At 44.2% G+C, this 27725-nt stretch overlaps 1 protein-coding gene across 3 annotated transcripts in view; it reads left to right on the top strand.

The window, feature by feature from the left end:
- LOC136702665 (capping protein, Arp2/3 and myosin-I linker protein 3-like) overlaps nt 1-24583 on the top strand; it is an 83313-nt gene extending 58730 nt beyond the window's left edge. Inside the window, exons 31-40 of one of the 3 annotated variants that reach the window (XM_066677815.1) lie at nt 1635-1822; nt 7044-7123; nt 7887-8060; nt 13657-13861; nt 14561-15566; nt 18086-18204; nt 18336-18459; nt 19344-19415; nt 21138-21255; nt 23797-24583. In XM_066677815.1, the coding sequence (XP_066533912.1) occupies nt 1635-1822; nt 7044-7123; nt 7887-8060; nt 13657-13861; nt 14561-15566; nt 18086-18204; nt 18336-18459; nt 19344-19415; nt 21138-21255; nt 23797-23818 (2108 nt within the window). In that variant the 3' untranslated portion in view covers nt 23819-24583. The remainder of the gene's footprint in view (nt 1-1634; nt 1823-7043; nt 7124-7886; nt 8061-13656; nt 13862-14560; nt 15567-18085; nt 18205-18335; nt 18460-19343; nt 19416-21137; nt 21256-23796) is intronic. The other 2 variants (XM_066677814.1, XM_066677816.1) reach the window with 2 other exon arrangements.
- Nucleotides 24584-27725: the final 3142 nt, after the last annotated feature.

Here is a 27725-nt window from a genome sequence, read left to right on the forward strand (position 1 = left end):
CTCTCTCTCTCTCTCTCTCTCTCTCTCTCTCTCTCTCTCACAATGAAACTAAAGTGCTTTTTATGCAAAGATAAGCTGTTTGCAGAAATGAGTCTCTCTCCCTCTCTAGGCATCCGACCATTCATCCGTCATCGCATCTGTCTTTGTATCTGACATTGTATCTGTTATTTAGAATTCTTGAATGTCTGTCTATCTCTTTCTAACAGCTTGCAGCCCATCAGCACAGGGTTGAAATTTATATATTTTTCTCTCGTATGAAAAGTCTGTAACACTTTCCAATGAGATTAAATAATTCACTAAATGGTTAGCTGAAGACACAATTAATCAAAAAGTAATGATAAAAAAAAGAATTAGCATTGACTCGCATTCGTTTAGGATTTTTTAAAGTTCTAAAATAATATTTGTTCGTTTTTCTATCTTTACTTAATGATTATTTGTGACTTTACATGATGAACATTAAGAAATTGAAGTACTTTACTAAATTTTACTTTAAATAACGTTTGTTGCTGTGTTATTACTTAATTCTTAAGGTCTTAAATACCGTTAATTAACATACACTTGTGGTAAAGTGTTACCGAACACTCTATTGAAATGTTTATACCTCTATATACACAAATGCGTACATGTACATGCGGTTTAAAATGACACACAGATCAGCCATGGCGTTAAAACCACAGGATTGTTATTGTGTAGGTCAAAGCCGCCCTGAACTGTCAAAACACAGACTCCGCAAAACAGCCGAAGGTGTCCGGTGGTATTTGCGACCAAGATGTAATCATACGTGAGGTGGAGCCTGACTTGTTTTCCAGTCTACAAACACTCAGTCGGATTGGGATCTGGGAATTCTGGCCAAGTCAACGCCATGTACCACACGGCCATTTGGGAATAGTGTAGCCATGAAGGTGTGTACTTGGTCTCCAACCATGGTTGTGTAGTTGGTCTGTGTGAAAGTAATATCCACATGAATTCCAGGAGCCAGAACATTGCCCAGAGCATCAGACTGCCTCCACCAGCTTGCCTCGAGATTCTTCAGACGAAGCCGCCCACTGTGACTGCTCCATTGTGCACAGTGTGGGCACTTTTGGTGGTGGACAGGGTTCAGCATAGACACACTACAAAAGCTCATACACAGCAAGCCACAATGCACTGTGTTCGGACAGCTTTCTATCACAAAGCTCCACACCCACTTTTATGAGGACCACCAATAGAAGAGCTGCTGTTTTGAAGGTGCTCTGATCAAACAACGTGACCGTCCCATTGTGGGAGATCCTTACCCTTGGCCATTTGTCCTGCTTCAGATGTCTACTGCAAGAACTGGCTCCTCACTTGCCTGATATATCCCACCGCCTTGACCAATGCCATTGTAATGAGATATAGTTCCATAGTTTTAATGTTGTGGCGGGTCAGTGTATGTTGTTTATCCGACCTCGGGACGTAAACCTTCTTCGACCTCGGGACGTATCTACAAAATGGTGCATTTTCAAGAAAAGGCAAAACATGTGGAAACACGAGTTGAAGTATTCCTTATAGTCCGTTCCTCATGTAACTTTCAAACACTGTAAAAAGCAGATTACAAGGTTTTGTTCCAACTGCAACACCAGTTTACTCCTGTACACTCCTATTTTGTGTCTTAGGTTTATGTGACGACTCAAGTTCATCTCCTCCCAATTCTGCCGCTCAGCTCTCTTCGCCCCTCTCTCGCTCTGCATCATGGGAAGGCTTGTCTGCGTTGCCTACCCAGGGTGCACCCCTTCATCATGTGACCCGAGTCAGGCCGAGGCCACCTAGGAGACACAGGGGAGCGCTGCTGTCTACTGACTCGGTGAGAAACAATCCTCAGTATTCCTCTTTTTATCACATGCTGTGGACTCTGTGTAGTTTAGGCTTTAGATGTTTATTCGTTCTTCTGAATGGAATAGAATAGAACCTACTTGAATGTATCTAGTGCAGGACATTGGCAGGTAGTGTCACTTGTCCCTGCTACACACCTCCAAGGTCTCAGGGTTCTGGGTTTGATCCATGAATGTTGTGAGGAGTGTAGTTTATCTCCGTGGGTTTCCTTTTGGCTGCTTCAGTTTAGTTCCACAAGCCAAAAACATGATGGTAGGTTAAATGGAGGGGGGGTTTGTGAGTGACCGGGGCCAAGTGATTCTGGGTAAGCTCTGGACCCATTGTGGCACTGACCGGGCTGGAGCGATTACAGGAAATGAATGAAAGAACAGAACTGAATGTTTGGCATTAAGCAGAAGCTGTTATTTAGAGCAACTTAGAGTTCTTGATCATGTTATGGCCCCGGTCACATTGCACTTTTGCATTTTGTTTGCCTCACAAAATGGGCCTGTGGGGCCGGAAATCAGCGCAGTAAAGAGTTCTTCATTTTGTTTCAGTGGAGTCACATCTAAAGAGCATTAGCATTTTAGCAGCAGGATGAAAATGAGGAGTGCTGTATTTTGTAATCCACACAAAAGAGTTGTTTAGTACTGTTTCTGCAGTTTTGAAACCAAAACAGTCAGCGCTTTCCTCATGTTAGAGCAAAGACCGTATGGAGCACATCATAGCAGCAGCACTGTTGAGTGGAGATACCAGTTTGGGTGTCAGATTTCACCAAATTAGAAATTTAGCAGTTGAAGTAGTGTGGGTGAAACTTGCCTGTCAGGTCAAATCACATTGAAATGAATGGAATTTCACACACAAAAATCCATGGACAAAAACCCACAGCTTTATGTGCTTTGCCCAAGGAATATTATAGATGTAGCATTGTGTTCCTGCTCAAGCAGGGAATCAAACCCCACAGTGCTGCACTGAGGGTATTTTTGACTTTGCTACACAAATTGAACTGAATTATATTGAATTGTAGGGGCATAATTGTATAATACCCCTTTGTCCACAAGTGAACACAGTTCTTCAGTCTTAAAGGCTAAGCACCACTTAATGGACCTCCATGAATATTCCACATAATTGTAGTTACTGACAGATATAAGTATGAATTAAAATGAAAATAGCAGCTTAATTTGCTTTAAAACTGACAATTTTATTAAATTGAGGGAAAAACCCGAGCTCGCTACGGAAATTCTTGAACGCAACCGTGACGTCACTGCTGGAAAACAGCTGAACAACGCCGCGGTAAAACACCGTTATGACTGACTGTTATGACAGTATCTAGCTAAATAACCAACATTATTCATGACAATAGCCGAGCAATAAGCTAAACTCAAATTCAGAGTCGAACTCGAATTCATCCGACACTATAAACCTCCGTAATGCAGCTACGTAGCCGAGTATAATCTGAGACACCGAGTTTAGCGAGTCAAGCTAACGTTAACTAACACCAACTAAAACAGGCGAAGTGAGTGTCCTTACCCTGTTTACCTCCATGTTACAGAGGCTCTTGAACACCTTTCGTTGGTGTCCTTACATGCCCATATTGTTGGAAAAGCGCCAGTGAAATGAGCTACAGATAACGGAGTGAGCGGAGGGTCCTTTCCAAAGTGCCCGTTTAAAGTTGACAAATTTAGTCCATTTTCTGGATATTTTGGGATCTTTGGGCCATTTGTTCACAGATGTCCCACTGTACATTGAATGATTGCAGCCAAAAACAACACACCTTTTCGTCATTTTGCATTAAATTAAGTGCAGCTTCTAGAGTTGTTGTCCACCATCTACGTCACAGGCAAGACGCCTATTAGAGTTTCCCAACACCGTTTGGGGGGGGGGGGGGGGGCAACGGTCTTTTAAACCTTATTCCTTCAATTAGTAAGAAATAACATGTTTTCTGACTATCAATAAACACAAGTTAGGAACTCAAACTCCACTGTATTTATTTGTTTGACACTTTCATATCACTGGTGCTTAGCCTTTAATGAAACATCCGTGACATCCTTTGGTCAAAATACCACAAGGATCAAACACAACAGCACCGTTCTCCACTTGTCTAAACAGCCCTGGTTCAGTTTTATCCCGTGTTACTGACACAGGCAGACCAGGAACCCAGACTGTGTGTTCTGTGTGTGTGTGTGAGGTCTCCACGTCCCGAAATGAATGCACTAATGGACTCAAAAAGTGTTTTTCTTTTCATAATATATCCCCTTTAAGTTGATTTTAGTTAATGCACCTGTGGTAACCCGAGGTAGAGTGAATACTGGATATGGATCTTGGAGCACATAAAGTGGCTCGCACTGCTGAGAAAAATGTGTGCCTTTTGAACCTTGTAATGTGAATATAGCCATAGAGGTCTCATATATTCATGTTTATATAGTCACCTGAGGCAAGTCTTACAGCTGAAAACTCAACTCTAAATGGAGACAGCCCAAAGGTCAAGGTTGAATATGCAGAAACCTTGTTTAAGTGCTTGAAATGCTGTGGGTTTGCCCTAGACCCATGCACTCGGTGTTCTGTGATGAATATTCATGTTAATAATCCTGTTGGTCTTACGTATTCCTCTTTTATTATCTGATTCATAGAGGCCCTCACTGCGCCCGTGTGCAGACACGGCTATATTACCCGATGAATAATGAACAGAAGAAGAAACCACTATCACCGTAACCATGCAAAGCAAAGAATATTCTAATAAATGTTCATAAATCAAGCATTAGACTCTCACTAATGCATCAACACAATGTTTTATTGATAAAATCGGCGTCGCTCTATTGATAACAAAAAGCATTCCGTCTAAAAGATGAGAGGAGATATTACACCAGACATGGTAGATATTAAAAGAGCCTCCAGTTATGAGTGCCTTAGAGAACAGGAGATAGAAAACATTGCCATTGCTTGTGTGGGTGAGTGTGTGTTTATATGCATGTGTATGATAGAGAGAGAGAGAGTTTGTTTATAAGTGTAGATGCCGGTTTGTTTGGTGCATGTTTTAGCATATTTACAGCTTGCAAATGCTTGGTTAGTGTTAGAATCAACACCAGTATGATACCGAGGATAATAAATCTGTTCCAGTACTGTAACGAATCTCTCCTGAAATAGCACTCACTCTGTGATGAGTTGTTATAAGCTGTGTGTTTTTGTTTCAGTCGTTGTAGCCTGATAGACTGACTACAATTCAGTGATCTGCTTAATGATGTGATTAAATAAAAGTGATTAGCTAATCTTAAAGCAACGTTAGGTAATATTTTTACTTTAAAATTGCATCTTCAATATCACTGTGATACTACACTGACCTGTAATAAAGAGGGCTTTAAAGGAACACTAGGTAAGATTTGGTTTTTTAGCTCTAGGGCTCCCTCTACAGTTCCTAAATGTAATTCACTTTTACATTTAAAACTATATGAAACTGTAAAATTAAAGTAAAAATATGACATAGTTTTCCTTTAAAGCTAATAGTTTTTAAATTAGCATGAAATTTCTTTCTCTGTTTAAAAAAATTCTGCCATGTTCTCCCTTTTAAAATGTTCTTACACTTTATCCCATTGACACAGTTCTAGAAAACTCTCCTCACCGACACTGTTCTAGAATGGTCACTCTCATGTCAATATCTTAGAACTTTCCACTGTTGACACTGTTCTAGAATGTCATCTACATTGGCAGCAGTTCTGACATTTACATAAACTGCTCCAGAACGTTTTTGGGGCGTCACGGTGGTGCAGCAGGTAATGTCCCAGTCACACAGCTCCAGGAGGTTGTGGGTTCCTGTCCTGCTCCAGGTGACTGTCTGTGAGGAGTTGGTGTGTTCTCCCTGTGTCTGCGTGGGTTTCCTCCGGGTGACTGTCTGTGAGGAGTTGGTGTGTACTCCCTGTGTCTGTGTGAGTTTCCTCCGGGTGACTGTGAGGAGTGTGGTGTGTTCTCCCTGTGTCTGCGTGGGTTTCCTCCGGGTGACTGTCTGTGAGGAGTTGGTGTGTTCTCCCTGTGTCTGTGGGTTTCCTGCAGGTGACTGTCTGTGAGGAGTGCGGTGTGTTCTCCCCGTGTCTGCGTGGGTTTCCTCCGGGTGACTGTCTGTGAGGAGTGTGGTGTGTTCTCCCTGTGTCTGCGTGGGTTTCCTCCGGGTGACTGTCTGTGAGGAGTGTGGTGTGTTCTCCCTGTGTCTGCGTGGGTTTCCTCCGGGTGACTGTCTGTGAGGAGTGTGGTGTGTTCTCCCTGTGTCTGCGTGGGTTTCCTCCGGTTTCTTCCCATGGTCGAAAGACACACATTGGTAGATGGATTGACGACTCAAAAAGTGTCCATAGGTGTGAGTGATTGTGTGAGTGTGTGTGCTGCCCTGTGAAGGACTGGCGCCCCCTCCAGGGTGTATTCCCGCCTTGATTCCAGGTTGGCTCTGGACCCACCGCGACCCTGAACTGGATAATGGTTACAGATGATGAATGAATGAATGATGTTTCCTTTTGACACTGTTATAGTACAGAAAGTTTGTCATTCTTTACAAGTCAGTATAAAGAAGTCTGATTATAAATTAAACCCAGATGTAGGGGTGTGTAAGTGTGTGTGTGTGTGTGTGTGTTTCCTTTTAAGAGAAGCCCAGATGACCTCACCCTACCTTAGAAATGTATTACACTAAATGCTTTTAACAGAATTTAGGACTCATCTCATCTCATGTTCGGAATCTTGCAGCCAGCATCTGCTCCGTGGTTTTTTTTTTTTTTTTTTTTTTTTTTTTTTTTTGCTCTGGTTCGCCTCCTGTGTGAGATTTACAGAATCAGAACAAGCAAAGGCAGCATGAAGCCGAGCTCTGTTTGCATTTGTCTTTATTATGACGGGTTGTTCCAGAAACAGCTGCACTCTCCTCTGCATAAACATAATGGCTCTTCTGGATGAATACGAGAGTGTTTGGAGATAGAGAGGGACGATGTAGGGCTTTGACACATTCAGGGCTGTCTCAGTCTTTAATTATAAAGAAAGTCAATGTAAAAAGCTGTTTTTAAAGTCACAGTAATACAGCAAGAAAAAGATTTGATTCCAACGATATGGCAGTGTTCACGTAAATGCATCCTCCTATTAAATATGAAAATGTACATAGAGGCTCACTGTACACTGTACTGTAAATGATCTAGGAATATATATTCCTTCTCTTTCCTTCTCTCTCTCCTCTCTCTGTCCCTCAGCACTGTATTGAAAATGGAGCTGTTACTCCACTGGACGATGGACTGCCTGATTTTTACAGCAAGAGAGTTCTCCCTGAAAGGTATACACACACACACACACACACACACACACACACACACACAGAGCCATGCTCAAATCTCAGGCACACACCCACGCCCACACCCCCTCCGCACACACACACACACACACACACTGTTCTGGCCAGACAGACGAGTCTCCGGAGGAATACTGTAGATGCTTTTACCATAATTACATTTTTCCCGTTAAGCACATTTCTAATGAATCCGCTCTAAATGCACCCTCCTGCGCCAGCGCACGGCGTTGCCTAGCAACCCAAGGGGCTCTCCAAGATGTTATTATGTTGTTGCCAGGCAACAGCTGCATGGAATCATGGGGGTTCCATGGGCCAGTGAAAGGCCATCGTCCCAGATAAATAATGCAGCTCCTCTAAGTCCCACATTTTGGGCCATAAACCGTGATGACTTTGCTTTGTCAGACAGTGGGAAATAGGTACACTTGGAAAAGCCCAGCCAAAGAAAAGGCCATTTCAAATTGTATTTGTTGCTCATTAGCTTCATTTTAAACTGAACGTATGGGAATCACGGGTTTCGGTGATGTAAAAATTACTCTGAGGTAACACACACAGTGCCATCCATGCAAATCACTACTCAAAAATATTTGCTTACTAAATGGCACCTCCTTGTGGAGAACTATTAACCTGCTAAAGGTGAGTGAGTGAGTGGTGCAGCAGGCTTTATGGGTGTTATTTTAAGCTGTAGAATTACTGACTACTGTCGTTTCTTTTATCCCTTTTGTTCCCTTCTATTTCCTCTCTCCTTCAGTCAGTTATCCACTCTTCATAAGGCTCACTCCCTGAGGAGAAAAAAGAGACGCAACATGCTGGCCATCTTTAATTTCCGCAGGAACCGGAATTCCACTCTGTCCAATCAAGAGTCTGATTCGATGGGTGTGACCTGTAGTGAGGATTGTCGGACTGTCGCCACAGCTCCCACAGGGTCAGTCACACCAAACAAAACGTTTTATTTAAAATGAAGCATCTTAAGATATCATTGGCTCAAGGGTTGCTTCTTATTTCTGGGAGAGTCCAGTCCAGAAACAAGAAATTCCTTATTGAACTCTGGCATATTTTATTGTAATGTAGTTGGTCAGTTTTTTTTTTGAGAGCAGTAAGTCACTCCATGCCACCTGTTCATAGGTTGTGCCACATTAATAAACTAAATCCTTCAAATTATGCCTAACACCACCCTGAACCATGTTAACATCAAGGTAATGTGGCTTATTGCTTTAATAAAGTGTCCAGAGGGTGACCACTTCAGGCCTGTTGCTTTTCAGCTTAGCTTGACCACAGCAGAATCACTGGCCTTAGGCCTTGCAGGTGCAGAGCTGTTGCATAATCAGACACAGACAGCTATGTAGCTGCATAGCAGCACGTACCCACCCCAGTTCCAGAAGAGTTGGGGCAGGATATGCGGAAATACAGCATGTGATGGGTTTTCTTTAAGGAAATTAAATACACATGCTCATTCTAGATTTGTCGCCCAGAACACATTTCAGCAGTCACACAGTATCCAGGGACCTGGAGGCTGTGGGTTTCCTCCGGGTGACTGTCTGTGAGGAGTGTGGTGTGTTCTCCCTGTGTCTGCGTGGGTTTCCTCCGGGTGCTCCGGTTTCCTCCCACGGTCCAAAAACACACGCTGGTAGGTGGATTGGTGACTCAAAAGTGTCCATAGGTGTGAGTGAATGTGTAAGTGTGTGTCACCCTGTAGAAGGACTGCCGCCCCCTCCAGTGTATGTTCCCATCTTGCACCCTGTGATTCCGGGTAGGCTTCAGACCCACCACGACCCTGAATGGATAAGCGGTTACAGACAATCAATGAATGAATGTTTTGGGATGGAAGACAGATTGATCCAATTTTGAAAGCTATTTTTTCCATTTTCATTCCATTGTTTTCCATTCTTCATTTGGGCATATTTCATTTGCCTCCGTTGTATTTTGTTCTTTGTTATCAATTATTGTCGTCCAGAGATTTCACTCGGATTCCCTGATTACTTTGGTTTTATGAACAGTGGAGAGAGAGAAATACCTTTAAAAGGACACATTATATCCCTTTTCCACAGAATCATTGGCCACAAATGATCACAGATCCCAGGGGTCGTAATGAAACATCTGCCATGCTTTGGTCAAAATACCACAAGGAACAAACACAGCAGCAGCATCCCTGTTCAGAACGGCCGGTTTCAACATCTGTTCCTTTAAATGATGATGAGTAGCACAAAGTTTAAAGCAGCTTTTAAAGCAGAGGACATTTATCCCCACCTTTAGTCGTTGGTCCCATGCTGTGATTTGAGATGCTCAGATGAGAAGGTGGTATAATTGCAATGTGCCAGCACTTGATGTAAGATGCTGCACAAAATCACAACAGCTTGTTTTATCCCTTGTTTACTGGCTTAGGAAGACCATAAAATAAATGACTGGAGGGGAGTCATGTTTCACAGTGTCCAAATTAACGTCCACATGCACCGTGTTTTCCATAACACGTCCCCATTAGATCCATGCAAACCTTCATTGCTTTAAAGCTCTGATTATTCTGTGGACTGTTGTGTGGAAAAGAGACTCCACCCATCCTCACTCATGAAGGACAGGGATTTAAAGTACCAGTCGAAAGTTTGGACACACCCTCTCATTAGTCATTGGTGGAACAGGTTCACTGTATAGAGCTGTGTACCAGCCCCTACCTCTGCACAACCCCAGTTACGGTCTCAAACACATTAAGAAGGGGGCGAGCGGTTCTACCAATGAACTCTCGACGAGACCACAGCTGTTCACTGAAAACCGTTGCAGGTGAAGACCTCATGAAGCTGACTGAGAGAACACACAGAGTGTATAAAGCTGTCGTCAAAGCAACAGGGGACTACTTTGAAGAATCTAAAGTATAAAACATTATGGGTTTTTTTATTTACTACATAATTCCATATGTATCCCTTCATAGATTCATAGAAAACTAAGAAAAACTATTGAATGAGAATGTACCCAAACTTTTGACTGGTGTTGTACATTCCCAACATGTGGAAAATGGCCCAAAACAAAGGAAACCCTCCCTGAGTGGGCGTGGCCAAACATTTGACTGGCACTGTGTTTGATGTAAAGTTTAAAGTCTAACTGTTTTTATTTAAACTACTGTCTCTGCTTTTTCAGCTTTGGGGCTGTAATTATATTCAATTTTGCTATTTATTTACATTTTATTATATTGCCAGTTTTGTCTCTTTATAATTATAAAAGCACCAGGTCACTCAGAGCCACCTGTTACTTGGGAATTATCCCCTCACTTTCTGCCTGTCACTTACCCCTTAACTGTGTTAGCATCACTGTAATGTGGCTCATTGCTTTAATAAAGTGACCAGGGCTGTGTACCTGAGTCAGTGGAGACGCTGGCTCCAGGCCGTGCAGGTGCGGAGCTCTTATGTAATGCCTGATACAGACAGCTCTGTAACTTCATATTTGCATTCACTGTTGAGCCACTGAGGAAAGTCTACATCGCAGCATCTGATGATCAGAAGCAATCAGCAATTACAGCCTGTGTGAAAGTGAAGTGAAGGACACGGTCATTTTGCACATAGAAGCAGACAAGCAAGATAACTCAGTGAAGCTTTAATGAATCCTGAAGGCCTTGATTAGTTAGCTGTGTGAATCACATTAATTCACGACTAACACAAGCCCTGAGGGTTGCTTCTTAATCAGTGGAAATTAGCGCAGCGATTTGTCCAGCTGCGGGGCATATTCAAAGACGCCCATCATTCGTAGAACAGCTCGTGTAGACTGGCTATTCTTTGACTGTTTATTAGCTGTTTCATTGTGTGGCTAATTGTGCTTTCTACTAAACATACAATACAAAGGTATTGGCGTTTTTTCCTTTCTTCCACCTGTCAGTAAATCTCTGATTTGACCAGAGCCACCAGTTTTGTGAGGGTGCCCATATCAAAATTACAATTAAAATATATTTTATAAACTAAAAGTAGGCCAATGTATTCCCAAGAAGTATTTACATAGTACACACACAAATACACTACTAATACATTGGTATTAGAATACATACTACATAAAGTTCATTCATTCATTATCTGTAACCCTTATACAGTTCAGGGTCGCGGTGGGTCCAGAGCCTACCCGGAATCATTGGGCGCAAGGCGGGAATACACCCTAGAGGGGGCGCCAATCCTTCACAGGGCTACACACACACTAACACTTTTGAGTCACCAATCCACCTACCAACATGTGTTTTTGGACTGTGGGAGGAAACCGCAGTACCCGCAGACACAGGGAGAACACACCGCACTCCTCACAGACAGTCACCCGGAGGAAACCCACGCAGACACAGGGAGAACACACCGCACTCCTCACAGACAGTCACCCGGAGGAAACCCACACAGACACAGGGAGAACACACCGCACTCCTCACAGACAGTCACCCGGAGGAAACCCACGCAGACACAGGGAGAACACACCGCACTCCTCACAGACAGTCACCCGGAGGAAACCCACGCAGACACAGGGAGAACACACCGCACTCCTCACAGACAGTCACCTGGAGGAAACCCACGCAGACACAGGGAGAACACACCGCACTCCTCACAGACAGTCACCCGGAGGAAACCCACGCAGACACAGGGAGAACACACCACACTCCTTACAGACAGTCACCCGGAGGAAACCCACGCAGACACAGGGAGAACACACCACACTCCTTACAGACAGTCACCCGGAGGAAACCCACGCAGACACAGGGAGAACACACCACACTCCTTACAGACAGTCACCCGGAGGAAACCCACGCAGACACAGGGAGAACACACCACACTCCTCACAGACAGTCACCCGGAGGAAACCCACGCAGATACAGGGAGAACACACCACACTCCTCACAGACAGTCACCCGGAGGAAACCCACGCAGACACAGGGAGAACACACCACACTCCTTACAGACAGTCACCCGGAGGAAACCCACGCAGACACAGGGAGAACACACCGCACTCCTCACAGACAGTCACCCGGAGGAAACCCACGCAGACACAGGGAGAACACACCACACTCCTTACAGACAGTCACCCGGAGGAAACCCACGCAGACACAGGGAGAACACACCACACTCCTTACAGACAGTCACCCGGAGGAAACCCACGCAGACACAGGGAGAACACACCACACTCCTCACAGACAGTCACCCGGAGGAAACCCACACAGACACAGGGAGAACACACCACACTCCTCACAGACAGTCACCCGGAGGAAACCCACGCAGATACAGGGAGAACACACCACACTCCTCACAGACAGTCACCCGGAGGAAACCCACGCAGACACAGGGAGAACACACCACACTCCTCACAGACAGTCACCCGGAGGAAACCCACGCAGATACAGGGAGAACACACCACACTCCTCACAGACAGTCACCCGGAGGAAACCCACGCAGACACAGGGAGAACACACCACACTCCTTACAGACAGTCACCCGGAGGAAACCCACGCAGACACAGGGAGAACACACCGCACTCCTCACAGACAGTCACCCGGAGGAAACCCACGCAGACACAGGGAGAACACACCACACTCCTTACAGACAGTCACCCGGAGGAAACCCACGCAGACACAGGGAGAACACACCACACTCCTTACAGACAGTCACCCGGAGGAAACCCACGCAGACACAGGGAGAACACACCACACTCCTCACAGACAGTCACCCGGAGGAAACCCACACAGACACAGGGAGAACACACCACACTCCTCACAGACAGTCACCCGGAGGAAACCCACGCAGATACAGGGAGAACACACCACACTCCTCACAGACAGTCACCCGGAGGAAACCCACGCAGACACAGGGAGAACACACCACACTCCTTACAGACAGTCACCCGGAGGAAACCCACGCAGACACAGGGAGAACACACCACACTCCTCACAGACAGTCACCCGGAGGAAACCCACGCAGACACAGGGAGAACACACCACACTCCTCACAGACAGTCACCCGGAGGAAACCCACGCAGACACAGGGAGAACACACCACACTCCTCACAGACAGTCACCCGGAGGAAACCCACGCAGACACAGGGAGAACACACCACACTCCTCACAGACAGTCACCCGGAGCGGGACTCGAACCCACAACCTCCAGGTCCCTGGAGCTGTGTGACTGCGACACCTACCTGCTGCACCACCTCTACATAAAGTATACTCAGCAAATACACTACAAGTTTACTTAATAAAATGAGCTTAAAGTATACATTTTTTCAATGGGCACCCTCACAAAATTGGTGATGAGGGGTCCATCCTACCCACCCACCCAGAGAGAGAGAGAGAGAGAGAGAGGCCAGTTGGTTCATTCAGGAACTACAAAGTAATGTAATACACTGTCATGTTTAAAAAATACATTTTGACTTTTTAAAATCAAATACATAGAAACTGTGCATTAAAATGTGAACAAAAAAAGACTTGTTTACTGTGCTTTTGCTTATTGAATGCATTTCTAACATTTCTTTTTTTCTCTATTGTTTTTCTTCTCTTATTTCACTCTGACCTTGTCCAGGAATGCCCTTGAGAATGTTTACACTCTTCTCCAGCCCCCGAGGCTGCCCGGGAGCAGCAGCTGCCCAGGAGAGGTGTCTGATGGGGCATTGGAAGAGAAGAGGGTGGAGGAGCCCAGAGCAGGGGTGCTGGAAATTCGCTCGGTTCAGGGCATGCCACTCAGCACCTTCAGGGCCAACAAGCACCCCTTCTACACCGGCAGAACGGTACAGTCCGGCTCCACGGCTCGCCCCGGGGACTTCTGTGGCACCGCTGATTCAAACTGACTTGTTTTTGAAGCCAAGGTCAGGGATTTTTGCAACAACAAAGCAGACCCCTCTCCACCGAATTTTCTAAAAAGCGCTGAAGAACATGCTTCCAGGGCACAGTGTGAATATTCATAGTTTAGTCTTTAAAGAGCAGTTCCTCTTTTGCAACATGTCTGCATTATTCATTGGTTAAGATGTAAACAAAGAGGTTCAGAGTGGTTTGTTATGAACTGCGTAAAGTTCGAGTTGTTCAGAGTGGTGGGAATAGGAACCAGACCTCAAAAGGCGTTCAAGGCCACTTCAGCTCTGCTAATGAAACATTATTTTTTGTTTTTTACCTATTTGCTGCAGCTTCTACTCTCCTAGGTGGGCCTTACATTATGTGCAGGCTCATGTGCAGCTGCCTCAGCATGTTATTATATGAACTGGTTAAACATGCTTTTTTTTAAAGATCAGCAACAGATCTTATTTGAGGGATATATCTGTGGGTTTCCTCCAGGTGACTGTCTGTGAGGAGTGTGGTGTGTTCTCCCTGTGTCTGCGTGGGTTTCCTCCGGGTGACTGTCTGTGAGGAGTGTGGTGTGCTGGCTATATTTTTGCATGCAAGTCTATGGAAATTAACTGCTTTGATTTTATTGGTCTTTCCATCTGCTACAGAAATCAGAGGCGGAGCCTGACCACGACCCACCCCCTGGAACGGACCGACACTCTGAGAGAGAGACGGACAAGCCGACAGAGAGGCAGACGATACGGCCGGCGGAGAGACAGATGAGCAGGGACGCAGACCGTCAGACCTTCAGACAGACAGACAGGCAGTGCGAGAACGAGACAGACAGACAGACGCTGAGACACGCAGACAGAGAACTGAACAGACAGTCGTCCCGACACACGGAGAAAGAAGCAGAGAGGCAGACTCTGAGGAAGCTGGAGAGGGAGCTGGAGAGACAGACGTCTCGGCCGTCCGAGAGGGAGCTGGATAGGCAAGCTCTGAGGCAGATGGACAGAGAGATGGACAGACAGACGCTGTGGAAAGCAGACAGGCATTTGGAGCGAGAGCTGGACAGACACACTCTGAGGCAGATAGACAGGCAGGCAGAGGCGCAGCAGAGACAGGCCAGCAAGCAGTGGGCGGAGTCTCGTCATGTAGATGGGCAGTGGGGCGACTACAGACAGACCAGCAGGGGTTTGGAGAGGAAGTGGGCGGACCCCAAGCAGCCGGACGCTCAGTGGACGGACCTGAGGCAGGTGGATAGGCAGTGCGAGAGGCAGTGGGCCGAGAAGCAAGCAGGCAGACAGACGCAGGGTCAGCGCTCACCAACTGACAGACCGCTACCCCCTTACCCAGCAGGGGACAGGACACCGTCTCCCAACACTCAGACCGAGAGACAGATCAGCTTCGAGGCAGACAGACGATTACACTGCGACGTCGTCACGGAGTCCGAGAGGGACCACTCGGCCGAGAGGCGTCCGTCCTCAGACGGTCAGAGTCAGATAGACTACCAGCAGAGGGGGGAGTCTTCCTGGCAGTCAGAGGAGAGGTGCAGAGGAACAGCGGCGCCGGTGGGCCGTCCCACACCATGCCCCTCCAAACCCAACCCCCCTCCACAGAGCAGCAAGCCCAGTCTTGCCAAACTCAGACAGAGACCCCTGCAGGAGAGCTCTGGTATTGCAGCCTTCTATAAAACTCTTGTGCCTAGATTTACATTTTGTAATTAATTACATGAAGTTGTAGAATCATTACAGAATTAATTATTTTTTTAATTAATGGTTTATAATAGTAGTTATTACATTTACATTTCAAATCAGCAGGTACAAGGCACTGCAACATTTATGGTTTATAGAAAATCCAGTAGAAAAAGACAGGAGTTCAAAATATGACGTGTAAAAATAGGTTTTGTGTAATGTACAAGGTTAAAAATTCAAACATTCTCCCAGTCTTTAGTCATTTAGTCTTAAATGTGACAACTGTCGTTTCATTCAACAAAAAACAGCCTAAAAGTCAAGTAGTTTGAAAATGGTGAGAGAGAACACCTTTTTTGGGTCTTTTTTCTTTGTGAGTTCCTTGAAGGAAGAAGTGCTGCAACAGCATGTTCATTGATTTGTTCTGTTCTTGGGGATAACATTGTACCCAAAAGTACGTGTGAGGTTTAGACGATTTAAAGATGATGAGTTCGAAGTTACGATTGTTTAGGTTTTATTCTGTTGAATCAAATGACAGTTGTCATTTTTAATACTATGCAATAGTTACTGTAAAATGACAAAATAGCAGGAGAAAGTTTCAAAATACAATTATACGTTACAGAAAAATGCTTCCAAACATATTTGTCTAGATACACACTGTAAAAAATTGCTGTAAATTTACAGCAAGTCTGCTACAGTATTTTATTGTAATACTCAATTACAGTAATATGCTGTAAATTTGAAATACAGTAGTGTTTCTGTAAAAATACGGTAAATGGCTGGGAACTCTGCTGCCAGTATTTTACTGTAAATCACAGTATTTACAGTAAATTATTGTATTATTCAATTACAGTAATATGCTGTAAATCTGAAATACAGTAGTGTTCCTGTAAAAATACGGTAAATGGCTGGGAACTCTGCTGCCAGTATTTTACTGTAAATCGCAATATTTACAGTAAATTATTGTATTACTCAATTACAGTAATATGCTGTAAATTTGAAATACAGTAGTGTTCCTGTAAAAATACAGTAAATGGCTGGGAACTCTGCTGCCAGTATTTTACTGTAAATCGCAATATTTACAGTAAATTATTGTATTATTCCATCCATCCATCCATTATCTGTAATATTATAATGTATAAAATTAAACAGATAATGGATGGATATTGTATTATTCAATTACAGTAATATGCTGTAAATTTGAAATACAGTAGTGTTCCTGTAAAAATACAGTAAATGGCTGGATACTCTGCTGCCACTATTTTACTGTAAATCACAGTATTTACAGTGAATTATTGTATTATTCAATTACAGTAATATGCTGTAAATTTGAAATACAGTAGTGTTCCTGTAAAAATACAGTAAATGGCTGGATACTCTGCTGCCACTATTTTACTGTAAAATTTACAGTAGTTATTTTAGCAGAATTATTACCCACCAGAACTGTTCCCATCAGATAAAGAACATTTAAAACATTCATTTTTGAGAAAAGAAAATTAAGCTCCAATCTATCTTCAGGCCTGAACACATCCACCAGCGGCTGTGTCCACCCTTCCCATGTGAGATGATTACTAGATGCTACGTGTCAAAAAGACCTGAATGTGAAATGGTTGGATCTTGAGGAGCAGAGAATGCAGCCATCTTTAATCTTTTAAAACTTTGGAGATGTGTGTCCCTGCAACTTCACTGGAAACCAAAAGGAAGTCTCCTGCAGTTGAATGAAACATTTGAGCAAAATTGCAAAAGGCAGACGTACAGTGTGTCTGAATCTGAGGCTTAAATATGTATGTTTAATATATTCATGACACTGAGAAAATAACAATTTACACTTCATGTCAATTTCAGCTAAAAAATTAATAAATGAAGTGTTGTCTCTAACTCCTGCACAGTTTTTTCCACAGCGTGGTGTATCCATCATGTCCATTTTTAGTCTATTGGTCATCACACCAAATGCTTCATGTACTACTGCCTCAACTGGGCTGGCTTTCAGCACCTTGGACAGCGACTGTGCTAATTCCCACCTGTTTCACACTCCTTGATTTGTGAAGTCCTACGCTCTCAACACTTTCCCTGTAATGTGGCTGAGTGTAGTGTCCTGAAATGACTTAATTCGAATAATCCACACCTTATCAGTAATTTAGACCTTGTTTGGCTCTGCTCCTAAACCCACTTTTTTTCTTTTGATTTATAGGGGTCTAAATGTACCCCTCCGTCAATAAATTATTAAAAAACAAATACATGTCAGTGTAACAGCTTTTCTCAGACTGCTACACAATAACATTTCAGACAACTTTCTGTGAGGAATTAAATGTTCCAGACCTCTGGTTACTATCACTGCCACTGTGTACAAATTAGATTCTGTTATTTTGTCAAGAACAGGGCACGTCAAACCCCTCTCAACAACGGATTCCCTCAGAACCAAGCAGGAATTTTGGAAAATGTGTGGATAAGCAAGTGATGCTTATTAGAATTTTAATGTTTTTAACGTTGTCTGTTCCTCAGGGACAGAGGAGGAATTTGGAGGGGAGAGGGAGTGTAACAGAGTGGAGAAGAAAGACAGAGATGGAGGGATAGAGCGAGCGAGAGAAATAGATGGACAACCCCCTCCGATCCCAGCAAAGGTGTGAATGTGTGTCTGTAAACTTTCACTCACTCACTTATCCTTCATCCACCGATGATTCACTTCAATGTAAGTATTGATTCTATTCGTTTTCTACTGATGCTAATGTTTGTATTGTGTTCTGACTTGTAGCCAAAGACTGCCTCGTACATGCTCTCCCCCACCGAACCACTCAGTGAGAGGAAGATCCCACCCTTTGTGCCCCCGCCCTCCACGAAGCCTCTGTTAGGATTGGCTGAGCGCTCTCATACCCAAGGTCTGTCCTCTTTTTCATTTGTTGATGGGATCCTTAAGCCTTAAGCAGTTATGCATAGGTGTGTGTGTGTGTGTGTTGTAGGTCATTTAGTGCGATCTAAACCATGCAATTAATAAATAGTATAATTAATATAAGGAAATTTCAAGGAGAAAAGTTTGCAGAGACATAGGCCCCTTCTGTGAAGGAGTGACACTGCTTTCTCAGAAGTGATGGAGGTCCATCCAGTACTTTTGGGATGACTTTGGTCAATAATTAATGATCCAATCCTGTTTGAATGCCATCAGGTCTTCAGAGAAATGTTTCAGAATTTGCTGCAGTAAATGCACTGTAAAAAATTTCTTGTAAATGTTACAGTAAAATACTGGCAGCAGAGTTCCCAGGCATTTACCGTATTTTTACAGGAACACTACTGTATTTCAAATTTGCAGCATATTACTGTAGTTGAATAATACAATAATTTACTGTAAATATTGCGATTTACAGTAAAATACTGGCAGCAGAGTTCCCAGCCATTTACCATATTTTTACAGGAACACTACTGTATTTCAAATTTGCAGCATATTACTGTAGTTGAATAATACAATAATTTACTGTAAATATTGCGATTTACAGTAAAATACTGGCAGCAGAGTTCCCAGCCATTTACCATATTTTTACAGGAACACTACTGTATTTCAAATTTACAGCATATTACTGTAATTGAGTAATACAATAATTTACTGTAAATACTGTGATTTACAGTAAAATACTGGCAGCAGACTTGCTGTAAATTTACAACAATTTTTTACAGTGTGGGGAAAATTCCTATTAAAATATTGATTGTAATAGGCAGGTGTCTATTAACTTTTGGCCACACTGTGTTTGTGCATATGGTGTGTGTACAGGAGAAGAGAGTGTGAGGCCTCAGGCTCCAGTCAAACCACAGCGCAACAGGAAGGCTCTGTCATGTGACACAGGTATGCAGCCGGTTTATTTGCATGCAGATACATATATAAACACACTGTTCCCCTCCAGTTCCAGTTTTTTGGTCTGAACAGTCATAATTTCTGTAACCAAAAACATTACTTATTATTCGACATGTTCCATTCTTTAAAAACATCCCAGATTTCTGCAAATTCAATGGTTCAGTTTTAATGAAATGGACTGATGTGAAATGTTCTGTTGTTTACAGCGGTGCTGACAGGGACCAGACATCTGTAGCAGTTAATTCTAAGTCCAAATAGAATGAAATGACCATTTAAGGTGGAGTGGACAATTCTACTGAGAAGCTTAGACACTAGGATGTCACTGCTGCGCCACTTAAGGTGGACCAGCACATTTTAGAAAGAAATGTATGTAATTCTTTTTCTTGGACAGTATTCCATTGTTGTTTTTGTGGCACACAGGTCCAAGCGCTGGCATTATCATCTATGACTCAGGCTTCTTTACAGTGGGGGTGATAGGAACCAGACATCTGACGTTTTTAGTGCCTTAAAAGCCATGCCGTACACAATTAGCAACAAGATGAAGACAGTATGTAATGACTCAGGCAAGGCTTTATGGTAGTTTTGGGTTAAGAGTGCGAATAAAACCTGTTTTAAATCCTTTCATTGAGGAGAGGTAAGTTCGGGACAGATTTACCACTCCTTTACTGTTATCAACACTACACATGAAATCCCGGAAGGCACCTGTAGGTTCACTGGTCACTTTTGATAGCAGATACCTTTACATTTACTGTATTTCCCAGATGTTGTTTTTCCAGATTTTAATCCTATTTCAGTTGTAAGAGATTCATAGAAGTTTAGGTTAGGAGTCTTGCCCAAGGACTTACCTTAATATAGAATGTAGTGCTTGAATAGGGAATTAAACCATAGCTTGTCATTTGAATGGCAGTGGTTTTAAGCAGATATTTGGCTGTATTTGCCTTTAAGACCTCAGGACTCTGGTTCTAGTAGTTAGCAGCATATCAAAGAGTAGGGAATTTTTCTACAAAGCACTATTTCACACGGAACCACTTGAAGTGACTGTTTGACAAGACTTTAATCATATCAAAGGACGGAGTGGTGAAATGTGTGACCTGCTGGCCTTCACCGGCATGTGGCATTTCTCATGTTAAAGCTCTTAAAAAAAGAGAAATAAAAGCTACAGCAAGTTTAGTTCACCACGGAGATATGGGATTTCAGCACCTCAGACAGCAACTGTGCTGATTCTCACTTCTTTCACACGACTTGATTTGTGAAGTCCTACACGCTCCACACCTTTGTAATGTGTCTCAGCGTAGCTGTCCTGGAATGACGTTCATGTTTAATATATTCCTATAACATTCTGCACTAGAGGGACATCAGGATCTTCAGATGCGGATTGTGAAAGATTGTGGGCGACCCCAATGCTTTCTAAAGGATAAACCAGGGGTTCAGTTCCTTGCCTGGGTAACCAAACCTACACCGGGGGGCTTCTGGATCCTTGTACTGGATGTTGAACTTGAGCTTCTCATTTTGTTTAATGCCTACAGTGTCCACAGTGGGTTCATCATAAAATATAGACTTGTTTTGGATCTACTGATGTTTACTGATGTAAATTCAGTGCATTAATGTGTTCTGACACTGCATCATCCTAATATTTGTGTGTACAAGTGTGTGTGTATGTGTGTTAAGTGTGTCCTGACTGTGTCCTTGTGTCTTGTCCCCCTTTTACCCCAGGCACAGACAGGGACAGCCCCAATAACCTGGAGAAGCCCCCAAACTCCCGCAACCCCCCTGTGAAAAAACCTAGACTCCCCCAAAACAGAAACCAATCCCTGGAACACCCTGGTACTGTGTGCGTGTGTGTGTTTGTGTGTTTATATCTGTGAGTGTGTGTATTACTGTGTATTTGTATCCTTTTTCCCAGTGCTGTATTTTCATGTAAAGGTGGGTAGATTATCATCATAATGACCTCTGTATTAACCAGAGGCAGAGCTGCTTATGAGCCCCACTCATAAATGAAAAATAAGACGTTTGGGATACGAGACTAGCGTTTACGCAGCACAGAAGTAGACAGGTTGTTTAGGAGTGCAGTTAAATATTCAGACTCACTATTTGTACTCAGAATGCCCCCAGGATCATACAGACACACACACACTCATACTCAGCCCCCCACTCATACTCAGCCCTCCACTCATACTCAGCCCCCCACTCATACTCAGCCCTCCACTCATACTCAGCCCTCCACTCATACTCAGCCCCCCACTCATACTCACCCCCCCACTCATACTCAGCCCCCCACTCATACTCAGCCCTCCACTCATACTCAGCCCCCCACTCATACTCAGCCCCCCACTCATACTCAGCCCCCCACTCATACTCAGCCCTCCACTCATACTCAGCCCCCCACTCATACTCAGCCCCCCACTCATACTCACTCCTCCACTCATACTCAGCCCCCCCCTCATATTCAGCCCCCCACTCATACTCAGCCCTCCACTCATACTCAGCCCCCCACTCATACTCAGCCCTCCACTCATACTCAGCCCCCCACTCATACTCAGCCCCCCACTCATACTCAGCCCTCCACTCATACTCAGCCCTCCACTCAAACTCAGCCTCCCACTCATACTCAGCCCCCCACTCATACTCAGCCCTCCACTCAAACCCAGCCCCCCACTCATACTCAGCCCCCACCCATACTCAGCTCTCCACTCATACTCAGCCCCCCACTCATACTCAGCCCCCACTCATACTCAGCCCCCCACTCATACTCAGCCCCCCACTCATACTCAGCCCCCCACTCATACTCAGCCCTCCACTCAAACCCAGCCCCCCACTCATACTCAGCCCCCCACTCAAACCCAGCCCCCCACTCATACTCAGCCCCCCACTCATAATCAGCCCCCCACTCATACTCAGCCCTCCACTCATACTCAGCCCTCCACTCAAACCCAGCCCCCCACTCATACTCAGCTCTCCACCCATACTCAGCCCCCCACTCATACTCAGCCCCCCACTCATACTCAGCCGCCCACTCATACTCAGCTCTCCACTCATACTCGGCCCCCCCACTCATACTCAGCCCCCCACTCATACTCAGCTCTCCACTCATACTCAGCCCCCCACTCATACTCAGCCCCCCCACTCATACTTAGCCCCACACTCATACTCAGCCCCCACTCATACTCAGCCCCCACTCATACTCAGCCCTCCACTCAAACCCAGCCCCCCACTCATACTCAGCCCCCCACTCATACTCAGCCCCCCACTCATACTCAGCCCCCACTCATACTCAGCCCCCCACTCATACTCAGCCCTCCACTCAAACCCAGCCCCCCACTCATACTCAGCCCCCCAATCATACTCAGCCCCCCACTCATACTCAGCCCCCCAATCATACTCAGCCCCCCACTCATACATGCCAAACTCCAAAGGAATTTATTTTAAACTCTGTAGTTCATACAAAACTGCAACGTCTTATTAAACACAATGAAATAAAGTGAAAAAGTCAAATAGTGCATTATGTATTTCATTCATTTGTTCTGCTGCACCCCTGCAATAGCTCTGAATTTAAAACAAAATAATCTCAAGTAAATATAGTTTAACTGCTTAACTGGATTTGTATGCAGAGCTGAGTATGTGGGTTGAGCCCATTAAAAATTCACCAAATCCTCTGTCAATGCCAAACAGCATATTTTATGTGATGGTGTGGGGCGGAATCTCCCTCACTGGAAAAACGAGGCTTGTCATCATTGAAGGCAATCTCAATGCAGAGAGACATGTGACTTGTGACAAATGCTGGCTGAAGAATGGGATACCATCCCACAGCAGGTGGGAGGTGCCAGGCTGTTGTGGCTGTGTTTGGTTCTTCCATACACTACTGAGGCCCCTGTTTGTAAAAATGTCTAGTTTCTTCAAACTTCAATCATCCAGTCCAGCAAACACCAAATGAGTCAATGGCAGAATAAGCTGTTTGGCATTGGTAGAGAGGATTTGGCGAATTTTTCATGGGCGCAACCCACATACTCAGTTCTGCTTCTCATCCCACAAATGCATGTTTCTTACAAATGTGGCACCATTTAAAAGGGAAATTAACAGGGTTTCCAATGGTGTAAGATTTATAGGCAAGAAGCATTGTTAGAACAAATAAATAATTTACCAAACACAAATTTCCTTACTTTTTTGTGTTTTTATATATATATACATGATTATTACATTTACTTCAGTTTATTTTTCTTATTATGGATAACACCTCCATATAATATTCAGCATCATATATTGTTTATTATTGTATATATGTATAATTGTATATTTATTATTATTTTATATTTACAAATAAAACCTATTCCTTCTGGAGTTTTAATTCCTCTCTCTCTCTCGTCCCTCTCTGTAGACGTTGGCTTGCTGCCTGGTAACAGTGAGCCCTTGTGACAACTGTGCACACCTCACCTGCCAGCGGCTGACCAGAGGGTTTCTATGGCAACGGAGCAGACTTAGAAACGTGAGGGGAAAAAGAAGCGCACCCGCGAGGAGGACGAGCGAGGGCGAATCTGGAGGAGTGACGAAGGAACGAAATACGAGGGAAATAAAGGAGGTATGAAGAAATGAAGACGACTAAGAACAGAGAAAGGTTTCAGAAACAATAGCATTTATGAAATGGATTGCACTTAGATTGGCGTATGTGAATGTGCTCTCTCTCTCTCTCTCTCTCTCTCTTTTCCATTCTTCTCTCTTTCTCATCCCAAGATGTCGTGCATAAACTTGCCATACATGATTGACCAATTACATTTCCAGTAATTACATGTTGATACTAAAATGCTCATCACTCAACACTTTCTTGTAATTGCTACGGGGCCAAGCACTAAAAAATTATAATTAAAAAATCATCATTATTATTATTTTTAATATTATTTAAGCGTTTTGATTTGGTGTTTTTTTCTACCATTGTTCATTCAGTTCAAATAAAAATAATATATTTGTATTTGTTTCTGAGAACCGATAGAAATTGCATTGTTTGCTCTCACACACCTGTGTACCCCTGCTGTCAGAATCCTTTGCTATGGTTCAGATTTGAAACTGAGTTGTTGATATTTCTATCTATCTCTGCTTTCATGAGCTGACGTGTATTATATTTTGTAGACATAAAAGACAAGGAAATTCTATATACGAATTAAAGATTATGTTGGGAAATGTACGAGTGTGTCAGTAAGTTGTTATTTGAAGTGGTGGTTAAAGTGGCGGTGCTGATGGTGTCGCAGCCGCACAGCTCCAGGGCCCTCAGGGTTCTGGGATTGAACCCCGCCTCGGGTCACCACCTGTGAGGAGTGTGGTGTGTTTCCTTCCACAGTTCAAAAACACATGCCGAGGGGGGGGGGGCATGAATGCCACCTGGTAGCTAAGACACACCCCCATTCATACACAGTGGTCTCAGCCACCAGCTCTTTTTGAACTGCCATTAACACAGTGCCGCTGAACAGCTCAACCCCCCCCCCCCCCCCCCCCCCCTCAGAGGGCTCTAGCTCTCTTTGTTCGTTTCATTCTATGTTTAAATTAGATTTTAAAATATATAATAACATCCCTTTAATCCCCATAACTACGCATGTAACTGCAGCTGTGTTCTGTCAGGTTTCCCTTGAAAGAAAAAGATTTAAATACACCTCTGATGGATGAATCAAGAAATAATGCCTGATATTTAAAGTGCTTTTGCTTAAATCAGATTTATTCCAAACTGGACCGTCATGTAATCATGTTTAACAAACTGTTACATTCGTCTTCTGCACAGGCCCAGAACAGCCCTCCTCCCCCGCCGCCAAAGGTTTGCAGACACGTTTGCTCAATGTTTCTTCGTAAATCGAGGTTATTAAAACTGTGTTCTCTTTGTGCTGCAGTAACAAATTCTGCTCTCCTAAAATGGCTACACACAAGACAGTGGAACACTGAGGATTTGATTGGATTCTGCCACATTGGTATGAGTGAGGATACGTTCTGGTATTGGATGATTAGTTCTGGATCACAAATGACATTCTAGTTCATCCCAAAGATACTGAATGAAAGACTGGGAGGGGGGGTTATACCCATCTGGCCAAAGCTTGGTCTTGGAGACCTCCAGAGCATCCCACTGGCAGTGTGTACACAGAGGAAATGCTGTATGTTTATGCTGAGTGCCTCTTGTGAAAATATTTTAAGAACAATGACAACTGGGAAATGATCTATGGGTCAGCAAAGTATCGCTGAAAGGATGTATTTCTACCTTAAAATTACAGCTTCAAAGTCATTGTGATGCTTCACTGGCCTGTGATAGGGACAAAACTGCCTATGTTGTTGCTTCTCCGGGCTCAGCACTGCAGAAACTACACTATGTAACTTTTGGTGGAGGGTAGGTAACCACCAGCACGCCCTCACCCCTCTTCTTTATTTCACGACAGTGCTGTAAAAGTGATTTTCACAGTGCAACTGTAGGGGGAGCCCAAGAGCAAAAAAATAAACTACTACACTGTAGTATGAAATATAAAATTATATCAGCTCATATTACACCGCGCCCCTGAAATTACTTACTTTGTTGCCTTCCTCAAGGGGCATTCGCTCATTTTCCCCAATGATTTTACTTCAAATTATGAAACAGCCATTTTAGTGCCACCTAGTGGCCTGGATGTGCCTGAGATTCTTTACGGTGAAAGCTGTTTTAAACAAGAGGAGAACCCACTCAATTGGAGCATTAGCTGGATCCTTCCAGGACTCCTCAGCAAGTTGATTAACGTGAGTAATCTACGAGTCGCTAGGGGTTTCCAATTAAAATTCAGCGAGGCCCAGTTGCTAAAATGTCCACTCAGCAAAGGTCCAAATTTCATTTGTTTTTCTTTTCTTCTTCATCTCACATTGATGCTGCTGATAATTAATGCTACTGCATTAATAATGAATTAATTGGAGCTTAATAATACATTATTTTGTGGAAAACCATGCTGTCCTAACATTAACGTCCCTCTTGCTCTGTCTTAACATACCAGAGCTGGACGATATGTGCAAAATTTATATCACGATATATTTCTTAATTTCGGTCGATACGATATAATTCCACAGAAAAAAAAAACGGCCAAGAACTGAAAGCAACATGACATCGCCATCAAACAACAACCTCTTGGCTTTGTCAGTCTTTATATTTTTAAACTAACTTTAAAATTGAGTGCAATGAACTGATGGCAGTGCCTTGTAATGATCGTTAGTATTAATATAAACTGAAATACTGAAAGGCGGCACGGTGGAGCAGCAGGTAGGTGTCGCAGTCACACAGCTCCAGGGGCCTGGATTCGATTGGGTTCGATTCCCGCTCCGGGTGACTGTCTGTGAGGAGTTGGTGTGTTCTCCCTGTGTCCGCGTGGGTTTCCTCCGGGTGACTGTCTGTGAGGAGTGTGTTGTGTTCTCCCTGTGTCTGTGTGGGTTTCTTCCGGGTGACTGTCTGTGAGGAGTGTGGTGTGTTCTCTCTGTGTCTGTGTGGGTTTCCTCCGGGTGACTGTCTGTGAGGAGTGTGGTGTGTTCTCTCTGTGTCTGTGTGGGTTTCCTCCGGGTGACTGTCTGTGAGGAGTGTGGTGTGTTCTCTCTGTGTCTGTGTGGGTTTCCTCCGGGTGACTGTCTGTGAGGAGTGTGGTGTGTTCTCTCTGTGTCTGTGTGGGTTTCCTCCGGGTGACTGTCTGTGAGGAGTGTGGTGTGTTCTCTCTGTGTCTGTGTGGGTTTCTTCCGGGTGACTGTCTGTGAGGAGTGTGGTGTGTTCTCTCTGTGTCTGTGTGGGTTTCCTCCGGGTGACTGTCTGTGAGGAGTGTGGTGTGTTCTCTCTGTGTCTGTGTGGGTTTCCTCCGGGTGACTGTCTGTGAGGAGTGTGGTGTGTTCTCTCTGTGTCTGTGTGGGTTTCTTCCGGGTGACTGTCTGTGAGGAGTGTGGTGTGTTCTCTCTGTGTCTGTGTGGGTTTCCTCCGGGTGACTGTCTGTGAGGAGTGTGGTGTGTTCTCTCTGTGTCTGTGTGGGTTTCCTCCGGGTGACTGTCTGTGAGGAGTGTGGTGTGTTCTCTCTGTGTCTGTGTGGGTTTCCTCCGGGTGACTGTCTGTGAGGAGTGTGTTTTGTTCTCCCTGTGTCTGTGTGGGTTTCCTCCGGGTGACTGTCTTTGAGGAGTGTGGTGTGTTCTCTCTGTGTCTGCGTGGGTTTCCTCCGGGTGACTGTCTGTGAGGAGTGTGGTGTGTTCTCTCTGTGTCTGTGTGGGTTTCCTCCGGGTGACTGTCTGTGAGGAGTGTGGTGTGTTCTCTCTGTGTCTGTGTGGGTTTCCTCCGGGTGACTG

Source organism: Hoplias malabaricus, chromosome 7 (genome assembly GCF_029633855.1).
Source record: "Hoplias malabaricus isolate fHopMal1 chromosome 7, fHopMal1.hap1, whole genome shotgun sequence".
Taxonomy (NCBI): Eukaryota; Metazoa; Chordata; class Actinopteri; order Characiformes; family Erythrinidae; genus Hoplias; species Hoplias malabaricus.